Source organism: Theropithecus gelada, chromosome 4 (genome assembly GCF_003255815.1).
Source record: "Theropithecus gelada isolate Dixy chromosome 4, Tgel_1.0, whole genome shotgun sequence".
Taxonomy (NCBI): domain Eukaryota; kingdom Metazoa; phylum Chordata; class Mammalia; order Primates; family Cercopithecidae; genus Theropithecus; species Theropithecus gelada.
The window spans coordinates 126,117,990-126,132,569 of record NC_037671.1 but is presented as its reverse complement, the minus strand read 5'-3'; the positions used below and the strand labels follow the sequence as shown (position 1 = coordinate 126,132,569).

Sequence of the window (14,580 nt, the reverse complement as noted above, 5' to 3'; positions counted from 1 at the left end):
TAACACATTGTGACACTCTTTGGAAGCATTACACTTCACCTCTTAGGCAAACTGATTTGGCTTTTAAAAAGAAATCCCCATTCATAAGTGTTTAGTACCAGTTGACCTGCTTGTATTTATTTTCTGATAATCCACAGTCATGCTACACTGTTTGAAGCTGTGCAGCAAATACTTCAAAAGTTTCTATTCACTTGTTCACACTATAGCTGTTCCACTTCAGATCATTCGTTACACAGCCCCCAACTTGCTATGCTGCTGTCAAACATCTTGTTCCTCTACTTTAACAGCTGCTAATTCTTTCTTAACATTTAGGAGCCAAATTGTCCCTAGTGACTAAGAAATACTATGAGTAGAAACACAGGCATCTAAGCTGTGCACCCTACTAACATGAACTTACTGCACAGAGCAGTGAAGCACGGAAGAATTGTGTCCGCTTATCTTTACATCAGAGAAAGATTTAAACATGGCACTTCCGCTTTCTTGAAAGTTTCATGTATATATGTCACCTATTACCTCTAAAACTCTAATTTCCTTCCCTAATACTTAATCTTTTCATGAAAGCAAGTTTAGTGCTTGAAGAAAAGTGGCATTATTATTCTGGTCTCTATGGCAGCATTTAATTGAAAACAGAAAATTATAATTATCAACGATGACTACCAAGGTACTCTTAGTTCTACCATTTACAGAATTTTTGAAATAAGTCACTTAACATTTCTATGCCTCAATTTCCTCATTTGGAAAATGGAGATAATAATATCTATACCTCATACATGAAAATTACTTTAAAAATTTCAGAAAATGGCAGCTCTTATTACCACCTAAGTATAAAAAAATTAGTTTATACCTAGTCAACAAAACATTCATCAAAAGATCCAATATGACATTGTTATAAAGTGGTTTCTGTAAAATACCTTAATTCAAAAATGTCATTTTAACAATTCAGTGGCATTTCTAAATTACTAAAATATTTTCTTTTGCTTCCTTGGTAACAAAAATGTAAACATTAAATAGTCACTCGGCTGGGTGCCGTGGCTCACTCCTGTAACTCCAGCACTTTGGGAAGCCAAGGCTGGAGGCTTGTTTGAGCCTTAGGAGTTTGAGACCAGCCTGAGCAACAAGGTGAAACGCTGGAGGCTGAGGTGGGAGGATCATCTGAGCTCAGGGAGGTTGAGGCTGCAGTGAGCCATGATCGTGCCACTGCACTCCAGCCTGGGCAACAGAATGAGACCCTATCTCAAACAAACAAACAAACAAACAAAAAAGCAGTAATCCTCAGCTTTACTTCCAGTATGTCTCACCGTTCTGTAGAGTGCTAATTGTAATCCACAATTCTCACTGCCAACTTTGTTCAAGTAGCGTTCATGTTAAAATTTCAAGTTTAAATGACAATGCAAAACTGGCTATATTTCACTAATCTGAGCTAATCTCATAATTAATTACGAAAAGTTTTATATATAATACGCTATTTAGATTTTCAGGTCTTTCATCCTGGTATAGGCACTTTGGTCTACCCTTTTCCACAAGGCAGCCATAAAATTACAGGTTTGTAATTATCTTCATTCTTTAGGACTTCAAAAGGAGCCCATAAAACAATTAAACGACATTTTATGGAATAATGTACTGTGCAGACTTTTCACTATGATGACAATTTGGCCGTAGAGCATGTTCATGATGTCTGGATTTTTTTTTTTTTTTTTTTTTTAATCAGTAGAGAGAATGTGTTTGGCATATGCATTAGTAGACTACTACTAGTCTTGAACAGTTCCATCTCATGAATCTAACATTTTTCATATTTCAGTATAAATGCAAATAAGTAATTGAGATAAACAGCTTGTCAGGCATTAAGTGTTACTGAAATGACCCTCGTCTACATTTAGCTTTCCCCCTCCTCATAGATTTATTAAGACAGGGTTCATTGTCCAAATACTGGTGACAGAGTTTAAAAGCTTATATATGAGATATATTGAACTCTGCCTTTCATCAAATTTGCCACACTTACTTTCTCACCAAAAAATGCAAAAATTCAAAGTCTTATAAGTGGCAACGAACTGATCATCAAATGTTATGTATAAATGAATTAAACGTATTTTTACTAGCAAACATTATTCCTGCCAAACAACTCAGAAATAATACCAAGCCATTTAAACAGACAGGAATCTGGCCTACAGTCAAGAAAAGCAATTAAAAAAAATATCTCAATAGCTGCTTTTTCAAACAAAGAGTCTTTTCCCCTGCTCTGGCACAAAATTCGGGAAAAGAGCCAAGGTGCTACTTCTCAGCCCTTTGACATCAGGGGAAGACTGTGTGCGTCAGCCGGCCCAGTAGGGACCCCTGGCTTATGACAATGTGCCATGTGCTTCTTATCTTATCAGCTTATAGTGCCTGGCACTTCAGCCATTACTGTGTGAACCCTGGAGGAAGGAAGGTGTTTGTAATTGTGAGAGTGTAGGTTAAAGTTAGGAGCTAAGCAGGTTTTAGCAACTTATTAACAAAACAAACCGTCCAACATATGGCATTAATAATAATAAAAGCCTCTGCCTTCAAATTCAAACTTAAGAGAAAGTGAGTTTTTTTTAAAGGGGTGTTCTAGCTGCATATGGGAACCACTTCCCCTCCTACTTATGCAAATAAATGTCAAAGCTGTAGTTTCAGAACACTGACTCCATTACCTTATTAAAAAAAGAAAAAAAGCAATTTGTTAGAAAATGTATGTGTGCCTTTTATATTAGCTCTACTAAAAACGGTGCTGGGGCAGTGAAATCCCGTCTCTACTAAAAATACAAAAATTAGCTGGGCATGGTGACGGGCACCTGTAGTCCCAGCTACTTGGGAGGCTGAGGCAGGAGAATGGCATGAACTCAGGAGATGGATCCTGCAGCGAGCCGAGATCGCACTACTGCACTCTAGCCTGGGTGACAGAGCGAGACTCCGTCTCCAAAAAAAAAAAAAAAAAAAAAGGGGGGGGGTGCTTGGGGATTGGGAATAGGTTAACTGCTTTCAAATGCTGGCCAATATTTGCAGCTCTAAACACAGGCAGGGGAGAGAGTTCCAGCCACTCAGGCAAGTGGAGCTCAGTCACACCAGTGAATTCAGGATTGAGGGATCCAAAGAGAATCTGCTAAAGACACAAACTGTCTCATAAAAACTATTTCACCTCAAAATTAATCTTCAAAGAACCTATCCTTGACTTAAAAATCATTTTAAAACAACTTAAAAATACTCAGAGAAATGTCACACTTGCTATTTGAAAACTAATCTGGTCAACGTAATCAACACATTGTAAATGACAAAAGTAAGAGTTTTACTTACTAGTCTCAGCTCAGGCTGTACATTAAAAAGCTCTTTATTAAAAGTGAGAATGCATTTATACCATAATTTACAAGTATCTCAAACTAATACACCTCATAAACTGTCATCCTGGTTATACAGCTAATAAAACAATAGATTTCCGATATTACATTATAACTGTTTATTATTCCCTCAAGCTTACCTGTTAAAACAGGGTATGATTCATTTGCTCCCTCCTCTATGTGGGTTAGAGGTCATGCCGTTATAAACCACGAATAAGTAGAAAAATTATCTACTCCCTCCTATGACAAAATTCCCCTCTCTGATGACACCATCCTATCCTTACACCTCATTCTTCCTTTCACTACTTTTGAGTCAGGTATTTGCCCTCAACTGTACACTGTGGTCCCTGTTCATCTAGTTTCTCTCCCATTTGAATTAACTTTGCCTCGCTATTGAGTTTAAAAACCGTTGCCAATTACTGCAATAACACCTCAGCAAGCACCACAGAATTCTTTGCTTAGTCCCACCCCACACTAGGGAAACCTAATCATTCGAGTTTTGTGACCTGCATTTCTAACTGGTTAGAGAAAAATGCAGTCGTGTCAATTCTTTTCCGTCTCTTAGATGGATCCCTATATTGATCCCACAGCAGCCGGACCAAGACTGTTCCATTACTCCTAAGCATCTGGACATGGCATGATCACCCTGACACATGACCTAGCCTTTTGTTACTCAGAGGATCCTTTATTTTTCCTCTGCAATGTTTCTCTGAACCTCTACCCACTTTCTAGCTTCTCTCCTAACTCAGTTGGCTCTCTTTTTTGGTTCTTGATTCCTTATTTTAATTGCTCACTTAGTTATTTCCCCTTTATGTCTCATGTCTTCAAACTCTCCTTGCCCCTTTTAATGTAAAGATTTCTAAGACACTCATACTTCCACCAATCCTGAAACATGATTCACAACAAAAAAATGTCCTTCACACCTGGTAAACCCACCACACCTTCTATTTTTCTTGCACCATCAAAGTCAAAAGAGTAGTCCAGTGCTTATTTTAATGTCCTTAATTCTAAGTCATGCATTAATCATCACCCAATGATTTCATTCCCCATAACTGCATGAAAATCATTTTTTGGTTAAACCAGCTTTCCAAATTGCTAAATATCATTATCGCAGTCTTCATCTCCCTTGGTCTCAGTAGGATCAGATATTGTTAACTAATCCTTTAGTTTCTTGGAAATTTCTCCACATAACATAGTAAAGCAGGTCATTTAGCCAATAATCAATTTGCCTAAAGCAAATATGTAACCACCCTATGAAACATAAAGGGAAAAATCACCCAACTAGAACATCACAGAAATCCTCAAAAGCCATTAAAACTAACCCATCCAGAATGAAACACTGTAAACTTTTTTGGTGCAATGAAACCCTGTCAATGATATTGTAGGGGTCTTGAGTGAACGCTGGCACCAAAAAGACTCAAGGTGTGAACCAAACAAAGTTTTCATCAATTGATAATTTTAATGAATTGGCAGATCAAAACAGAGCTACAGAGTACTAGTTTGCTTCCTGTCTATCTGAATGTCCCTTCTAAATTTCTTTTGCTGGCTTAGTGTCCTCTACTCACCTGTTAAATGTTGGGATTTCCTCTCTTCTATCCTCATTCTACATTCTTTTCCTTCAAAGTCTTCTCTACCCCCATCTCTTCAACTGTAACATCTCTGTGGATGACTTCTATATCTATACCATTAGCTTCTAAACAAAAACAAAACAAAAAAATCAAATAACTAACAGATAATTCTCAGCATGGCTACACCTTAACCTACTAGAATCTTCTCCCTCTTCTCCTCCTTCTCCTCCCTCTTTCATATCCCATCTCTTTAAATGAAATCATCCTCTTAATCACCTAAACTAAATATCCCAGTCATCCTCCAATCCGCCCTCTTCTTCAATCCCTAAATGCAAATCACTGATTTCTGTCGACCGTACCTTCAGTGTTTCTGCCTCCTTTAAACCGTCTTCACTCCCACTGCTATTGTCTTTGTTCAGACAGTTAGCCATTATTTTTCCCTCTCAGGGAAGGTCACCATCTCCAGTTCAGAATAAATCCTGATTTGCTAAATCAGTCATGGTAATACTCTCCTTCCCTGAAAGTTGTTAGTTTAGCTCCACACAGAAAAGTCCACTCTTCTTCCAATGTGCATACCAGGCCTACAGCCAAAGAGCTGATCTTGCCACCATCAAAACAAAGTCCATTAGCAAAGTGGGAAGGGTAAAGAAGCAGATCCACGGGTGTGAGTTACTAAATCCATCAATCCTGGAGTTGCCCTTCCTCAAAGGCTCATGTTTTGTGATGCAAATTTTCCCTATTGTGTAAGTAATCTGAAGTAGGGTTTCTGTTACTTGCAGCCAAAAGGTGCTCTAACTGAGCAGACCCATGCCAGTGCACAGCCTTCTCCCTCAACTTGCCTTTCTGGTTTCAGGGCTCCTGATCAATCTTCCTTAACACTACTCTACTCTCAGAAGTACTCTCCTGGGGGACGTGGAGTGATCCCTGGGCCCAAAAGTCTGTGACCAGCCCATGCCCAGCTGGCATTCCAAGACCTTCCAGGGCAGCACTCAACACTCCATACTCAAGAAATTCTGAGAAGTCTTCTAGGGCTTCAGCACAGCAGGAAGCTGGGACCACTCAGCTGCTGAATGGGCTGTAAAGGCCCCATGCCCCCAAGGGCACAGGCAACCCCCATCTCTGGGTGCCAAGCCAAGGAGCTGCCAATGGGCTTTACACCCACGGTTCTGGAGTCCACCTGAGGCACTCGTCCACCCCGGGTCCCCTCACTCTTGGAGCTCCCCACACGTGGGCCCCCTGCTATGAGTCCCCGCCTCCCTGCCGCCATCCACTTCAAGACTGGATTAGAGCAGCCCTCATGCAATCAGCAGCCACAGCCAAGGTGGCATGTGACAGGTGGGCACAGGCACTTCTGATGACATCATGCCCACCCCAGAAACTCCGCCCACCTGCTTCCGGCCTGGGCTTCCTTGGACGGGCGGGAAACTTCCTACGGCTGGGGAGGGCCCAAGACCCGAGTCCAGCAGCTAGAGGACGCAATAGAAAATACACAAAACCAGAGAAACCCGGGAAACTCTCTAAACATGGACCCTGCCATTCCTTGCACGGGGTCACCTCTGTGGCATCTCCACGGGCCTCTCCTCTCCCTGGCTAGAGACAGGAACCAGGAGCGCCCGCTGGATAAGCCATGACCTTCAGTTCAGTACAAGCAGGAAGTTCCCGCTTTATTCAATCCGGACCGACTTCCGGTAAATACGTATATCCCAATTGTGGGCTGAATCGCCCAGATGCTCAGGGCTGCCAACCTCAGTCTAAGGGAAACCCAGCATCTCTTTTAGTTCAACAGACAGCAGCTTTTCTTCTTCTCTGGATGGCTGCACTGTCAAGAGCTTTTGTTTGATTTTTTCTTTCCCCCCAATGACAAATTAAGTCAAGATTCTGTAAGGGTAAACTTACTCCTCCCCACAGTCCCTACCCTCCCTGAAAGAATCCAGAAGTATTGTTGACTGTTATAGATTACCTTTTGTAAATGCTACAACGTAATGAAACAACATGATAGGTGCAAAGTCCACTTTAACCAAAAGAACGACACTCTGTTTCAGATTTTTATTTTAAAAAATCTGATCAGTTCCTCACTGTTCCAGAACAAAGAAGAAAAACAGAGTATGGAAGCATCTCCACCATCTGGCCCCAAACAACCTTCAGCTCCGGCTATTCTCCCCATTCCTGTGGTCCTCAAGATTTCCGTAAAACCCACACCTACACCTCGACTCTTTCCTACTAAATGCATTTGCCCTTGTTGGCCGCCAAACTCTTTTTCTGTTTTTTTCTTACATGGTATAATATAAAGTCAGTCTCTCCAATTTATTTCTACCCATTTCTGCCTTACTGTCCCAACTGCCCAAAAGTTAATCATGCATGTATTGGGCCTTTGCTAAATAATGATAAAATAAAACTACTGCTTGCTTCCCTTAAGGGAAGATAGACCACAAACAGCTACAAATCAGTGGGATAAAAAGTTCAATAACTGTACATGAGGTCTATAGGAAAAGGAAGAAGAGCAACAGACTAGGTGAGATACTAAGGTCAGAGAAGCTTCTCACAGACAAATGGACACCCAAATTTAGCCTTGTAATCCACTAACAGACAAGATGGAAAGGGCATCCCAGACAGGAGGAACAGCACATACCCTCCCAAGAAGGCACGAAGGATCAACCTTTTCAGAAATTCAAAAATTACATATGATAAAAGGCATGTGGAAGAGGTGGAGGATAGGTGCTCAGAGTAAGCAAAGGCAGTTTAAGGATACGTATGCCATGCTAAGGACTTCAGAATTTTATTTGTAGGTGGATGGAAATACGCAGGATTTCACCTTGAGAATGACATAAGCAGATGTGGATTTTAGAATGCTCTGTACTCCCATCGAAAGGATTGATTGAAGCCAGGAATGCCCATTAGTCAGCCACTGCAGCAGTGCAGTTGAGAAACAGTAGTAGAATAAAACTGATAATTAAATGGCAGGCTGACAAGACTAGATGACCAGTTACATGCACAAGATTAGGGAGAATGACAGGGAAGATTCAAGCCCTCCCTGACTCTTTGCCGTCTCTCATACCTCATATCCATACCATTAAGCAGTCCTGTTGTTGCAAACTTCTAAATTCATCCAAAACCTAACCATGTTTCACCTTCCCCACAGTCAACACCATCAATTCAAGCCACTATCATCCTTCATCTGGCTACTGCAATAGCTTTCTAACTGGTTAACCTGCATACATCTATAGTCTGGTCTCAATCTAGTACCCAGTGAAAACATTAGCTAGATCATGTTGCTGCTCTGCTAAAAACCCTCCAACTTCCCCTGATCTCACACAGCAAAGGCCAGTCCTTACATGGCCTGTTCCTCATGACATCTCTCACCTTGAACAAACTAGGCATACATCCACATCCTGGCCTTTTCCCTGGCTTGTCCCTCTGCCTGGAATACTGTTCTTTCCTCAGGTGTCTACATCACACCCCTGCAAGCAATTGTTCAAAATGTCACTGTCTCAAATGAGAGCTACATGGTATTTAATACTGTTGTCTCCCAGCCCCCACTGCCCCAACTCCTGACCCTCCTCACTCTGTTCTACATCATTTTTCCTGTGGCACTCTAAGTTTTCGAATATCCTACATAATTTACTTTTATTTGTTGTCCATTTCTTTTACTAGAAAACATGAATTCACAAGGACAGGGCTCTTCTGTTTTGTTCATTGATGTATCACAAGCACTTAGAACAGCGCCTGGTCAACAGTAGGAGCTCAATGCATATTTAAATTAATGAATGTTTGAATAAATGAACCCAATACTTGGAGTCAGGAGAGAATCATGGGGAGGAACGGGTCAGGTATGTCTTCTGGAAATGACACCTGAGCTGAGCCTTCATGAGAAGAAATTAAGCAAGCAAGTAAATGGTCTGGAATTTCCAGAGATGACAGCATGAGAAGGTAGAGATGCAAGAAGGGCACGGGACTACAAACAGTTTGATGTTGCCAGAGCTTAAATAAGAGGCAAAGAGGTAGAAATAAGGCTGGTTCTTGTCAATTAGTGGAAGGTCCTGATTATATTCCAGCTCAAGTAAGTTTACTGTGAATTTCTGAAACATCCATCAGACTTTAGTGACAACAATTAGTTTCAAGGAAAAAGTAATGTGCACATATAGGGTAGTGGTGATGTAGTCAAGAGATATTTTTAAAATATAACCAGCAGGACTTATTGAATGGACTGAATGTGGAGAGAGTGGTGAATGAGAATAAAGATAAGTACCAGCTTTCAAACTCACGTATATATGGTGTAATGAGAAAGAAGATGGTAAGTGTCCTAGCCAATGAGAAAGAAGATGTTAAGTTCAGTTTTTGACTTGTTAAATTTTAGCCCATTCAGTTAGAAAAAATGGTGATAGAAATAAACATTAATTTCCTTTTTAGATCCATTATGGTGACATGATGGAGAAAATATGAGGTAAGAAAACCTGTCAGGTTTCCATTCTAACCTTACCACTCATAAAAAATATTCAGGTGTTAACTTAAATCTTTCCTTTCCAAAAGAATACTTTAGGCCATTTAATACTAATTAGAACCTCACCATGCTCTGATAGAAGAACAGTGCTATGGACAAAATGTGTCCCCCCAAAATTCGTATGTTGAAGCCTTGATCCCCAGTGCAGTGGTATCTGGAGGTGGGGTCCTTGGGAGGTAATTAGGTCATGAGGGGTAGAGCCCTCACTGACAGGATTAGTGCCCTCATAACAGCTGAGAGATTAGTGCCCTAATAAGAAATGAGAAAGAGAGGATTTGTCTCTCAAAACATTTCTCTTGCAAGAAGGCAGCCATCTGCCAACCAGAGAGAGGGCCCTGCCCAGGAACTGCATCAGCCAGCACCATGGTCTCTGACTTCCCAGCCCCCAGAACTGTGAGAAATAAATGTTTAAAAGTCACCCAGTCTGTGGTACTTGTTGGAGCAGCCCGAATTTACTAAGACAGGTAAGCATAAGCATTTTGTTTAAAAGTTTGATAAACAGAAAAAAACAATTTCTCATTATGTGTTTCTGAGGTTTTTACAATTTGAGAATTTTGATTATTCTGGTGGACAAAAGTGCTAAATCCTCCTCGGACCGGGGATTAATATATTCTCTTTGGCACAATGGATTTAAGTAGCCCTCAACTGATCTCATATTTAAAGCAGAGACTATGAATCAGTCAGTTGTTGTGAGAGGAACATTTGGACTAGACATCTAACAACAAGGATCCTAGTTTTGATTATTTCATTTACTTGCCACCAAATGTGGTTTTAGTGATTTTTCTTATCTCTTTATCTGACTGTATGCTTATTTGTATATTCAGTAACTATTTTTGAGCACTAACAACATGCTAGATACTAGAAATCTAAGGATGACAAAAGCATGGTCCCTGTCTTTTACTTAAGCTGGTAGACAACATAGAACAGATGAAGATAAATAACATTAGTGATGCCTGACCCACCTATTTCCCAGGGCTTTTATGAAGCTTCAACAAACTGAATTCTTTTCAAAAATATACAGCTCTCCACAGAAGTAAAGTGCTAATATTTGAAGGCAGATATTCACCATAACAGCACATTTCTCTATGTAGGCTGTTTCAAGTAGTCACTATGGAGCTTAATGAGGTAAGTGGAAATACAGGGCCCAAAAAATCAAAAGTCACAACCAATGGAAAAATAAAAACTGTATCGTGAGAGCTTCTTAAGTATGCCGAAGCATATTTTTAAAATCATTACAAGCATATGACTTCTATGTCAATCTAATAACAGGATTATATTTCAAATTAAGTACATTTTTCTAAGGTACAGTTGTTCACATCAAATGATCTAATTGTCAAGTCTAAATAAAATAAATTTACCTATGTTTAAATGCACAATGAAAACAACCAGTGAAATTTAAGTGGAAGAGTGCTAAGAAAAAATGTATATATATATAAAAATTTCACTCAACTCAAAGGAAAAAATGTAACTATATACCAAAAGAAACACCATGGATTCAAGGGTCATGAGAACAAACAAAAAAATAACAGTTTTACTCTGGGTATTTTTATTAGCTTGTCTTGTTTTTTAATCAAGACAAGTATAGATGACCCTCTATGAATTTTTATCCCTCGAAGTTCTTTATTTAGTGGTCCTTTTCAAATTGTTACACATTCAAAAATTAAAACAATATAAAATATATATATTAAGAAGTCTCATTCCCACCAGATTTCTCCCCCAAGAAAACACACAAGTATGTTTTCCTGTGTGTCCTACCAGTATTTCTTCATGTGGCAAATAACTCAAAATTTTTATAAATACAAACAAAACATATCCATATGTGTCAACCACCAAGTCCCGGCCTCCACAGCTGCTTGATTGATGCAAAGCGTTTCTTAGCCAGTTGCTTGTGATAGCATTAGTCTGAATTTGTTGAATGCCTACTATGTGTGGGGCAGTATACTAATCATTTTCCATTTACTAAATCCATCTTCAAAATAATCCAGATACATGATTCTTACTATCCTCATTTTACAGAAGAGGAAAGAGGATTAAGAAGTTAGGTCACTTGCCAAAGTTAACATAGCAAACGTGTACCTGAGCTATGTTTCAAAACATATTAGTGTGCCTACAGATCCTCTTTACCGTATATTCTCTACTACCTCTTCAATCTTACTGCCTCGCCAAAGTTTGCAAGTAAAACAGTCAGATACTCTAGGAGGCCAAAAATCACTTCCCAAAAAGATACCCACGTCAAATCCCTGGAACCCATAGAATATTTATTTGCCTTATGGCAAAAGATGAGATGATAGTGAAAGATCCTGGGAGGAGGAGTTTACCCTGTATTATCCAAGTGGGCCCTAAATGATACCACTTCAAGGTATTCCACACAGCATTCCTTCTAATCAAGGAATTTACCTCATAGCAAATGAGGTATGACCATGGACCCATCATCATGGAATTCACATTCAATGAACATGTCCCCATATCCTGAAGCAGCTGGTTTGACAGAAAAGAAAAATGGTATTTGAAGTCTCAGCAGCAGGTAGGTTTAGGTGGGATATCTTGCAGGGCTGGGGCAATGTTCTGTGGACGACTGTATATGTACTAAACTGGTGTCTAATGTATGATACTGTTTCTCCCATAGCCAGGATTCATGGGTCCGGGAATCAAGGGTGGGGAGGAATAGGAATGGTACCCCTTAATATTACTCCTGGTGATTTACTACTAAAATGTTCACTTCCGGTTCCCACCACCTTATGCTCTGCTGGTCCTTCCAAGGAAGGAATATTTCTATCAGAAGACACAATGGCTCCAATGAACTGGAAGTTGAGACTGCCACGCAGCCACTTTGGGCTCCTCAGGCCTCTAAATCAATAGGCAAAGTACTGGCTGGGGTGATTGATCCTGATTGCCAAGAGGAAATGGAGCTGCTACTATCGGGTAATCTGGCTACAGGCCCAAATCCTCTGTGTGATCTTTCAGGTCCAACATAGGCAGTTACCGAGTTGTGCCTGGCAGCCCTCATGGAGAAAAACTGACGCCACCATACAACATGCTTGGTGCACAGTCAGTGCACTGCAGTTTTCTGAAAGGAGTTGCAGTTAAGGGCTCAGGCTTCCCTGACCCCTGGGCCAGCCATGCTTGTTCACATATCTTCCTTCCTTGTCCAGGTACCTCCATTCAGCCGCCTTCTTACTGGGGGCCTGGAGGACGTGCTTTTCTCCCCTTTGTTTCAGTACTTTTCCATACGTAGCCCTTCTCCCAGCCAACAGGCCCATAAAGAGGCAGGAGCCTTTTGTTTGAGACTTCCCAGCAGTGAAATGCACCCCTCATCTGAGCTGATCCATCTGACTCTCACCCAGCGCCATTCTGCAGATTGACAGCCAGCACCTCTGGGGAGCCAGCACCGTTTTGTGTCTCTTGTTTACACTGTCCCAGCAAGTGAACAAAGGCTTAGTTATTCCTTTTGGTTCGGCCCCTTGTCCTAATGAACCACCTGGACACCTGGTTGCTTTTCGGCTACAGAAAGGTGGTTAGGAAGAACATGACTGGAATGTAGAATGTCCCTTAGGGCATCTGCCACCATGCCCTGCGACTGAAGTCAATGGAAAACCAACAACCCCTTTCAGGCAGGACTGTTAATGACCCAGGCCCCTCAGGAATGAGGGTCTGGGTCACCCTACAAGCAAAGAACCCTGAACAACAGGCTGTGGTGCTCCCAGAGGGCAAAGAGAATACAGAATGAGTAATGGAAGAAAGTAGCTATAAACACTATCTAGGACCAGGCAGTCAGTTTCAGAAATAAGGGCTGCAATGTTTATGAGTATTTCTTATTTTGTTATGAGTATGTGGGTATATAAATAATTAAGCAATTATTACCTCTGCATTCTTCCTGCTCTTATCCCTTATCATCTAACATAAGATGCATGAATAACAGTGAACTTTACATCACAGTATTTAAGTTCTAGGATGTTAAGGAAAACAATGAACACCAACCAGGAACTTCTGCATACCCTTCTGGGGAAAGGGTTAACACATTTTTGGTTGTAAGTAAGAGAGCTGCATCATGTCCTGTGGAAGTATGACTTTGTGGGTGTCTTTATTTGGAGATTAGTCATAGTTTAAAGAGAAGTATATGAGTGCCAAGTTTACAAGGGGTGATGGCCAGTTTTATGTGGGAACTTGACTAGTCTAATATTCCCAGTTACTCATTCAAATACTAATCAAGGTGTTGCTGTGAAGGTATTTTGTAGGTATGATTAGCAATCACAGTCCGTTGACTTTAAGGAGATTATCCTTGATAATCTGAGGGGGACCTACATGCAATCAAATGTATCCTTAAAAGAGGGAGGCAGAGCAAGTTTTGAGAGAGAAGTGCACAGAGGAGAAGGGGATGTGAAAATAGAGGCAGAGAATAGAATGATGCTGCCGTAAGACAAGGAATGCCTGGAGTCCCCAGAAGCTGGAATAGACAGGAAAGCACTCTCCCTTCGAGCCTCTGGAGGGTGTGCAGCCCGCTAATACTCTGATTCCAGACTTCTCTTCTCCAGAATGGGAGAATGTATTTCCATTGTGTTAAGCCACAGAGTTTGTGGCATTTGTTAGAGCAGCCACAGGAAACTAATATAGGTACTTAATAATAAAACACAGTAAGGAAAGAAACTTTATCTGAGGAATGCGAGCCAGCTATAAATTATCAGACCCACAGAGGCAGGAGGGTGAGGCAGCAGTCGCATCCCACTTCCCCTCCTTGAGCTAAGTAATCAGCTCTTGAAGCTGCTTGCTATGTGTACTCTAGACCAGCTGCCGCCACAAGCAGCTGTCAGCTAACCAAGCAAGGCCACTCATTGGACACCATACCACATACCCCACACTTCACCAATGTATAGTCAATCACTAATCAATCTTATTTGTCTAACCAATGGGAATTCCTGACAAACAGCTGTTATCAGCCCCACTCCCTGTCCCCCTTTCTACTTTGGAAAACCTGCTTCTAACAAAGGCCGAACAGAGCTCACATCCAAGGTGACCTGGGTCTGAGTCTTCCAGGCGGCTGTCCTCTCATCTCGGCTCAAGTAAATTTTTTAAAATTAGATTTTGTGTCTCAACTTCCTCCTTCAGGTCAACAATATAATGAGAATCAGATAATATTGTAGAGAAAGAATGAGATAGTACATGCTTC

General features: G+C 40.9%; 1 protein-coding gene across 10 annotated transcripts in view; it reads right to left on the bottom strand.

Annotated features, from left to right (window-relative positions):
- PDE10A (phosphodiesterase 10A) overlaps positions 1–14,580 on the bottom strand; it is a 337,758-nt gene that overhangs the window by 242,469 nt on the left and 80,709 nt on the right. For 2 of the 10 annotated variants that reach the window (XM_025382247.1, XM_025382248.1), the window contains exon 2: positions 4,916–5,043. The exons of the other annotated variants lie outside the window; for them this stretch is intronic. In XM_025382247.1, coding sequence (XP_025238032.1) covers positions 4,916–4,952 — 37 coding nt within the window. In that variant the 5' untranslated portion in view covers positions 4,953–5,043. The remainder of the gene's footprint in view (positions 1–4,915; positions 5,044–14,580) is intronic. 10 annotated transcript variants of the gene reach the window in all.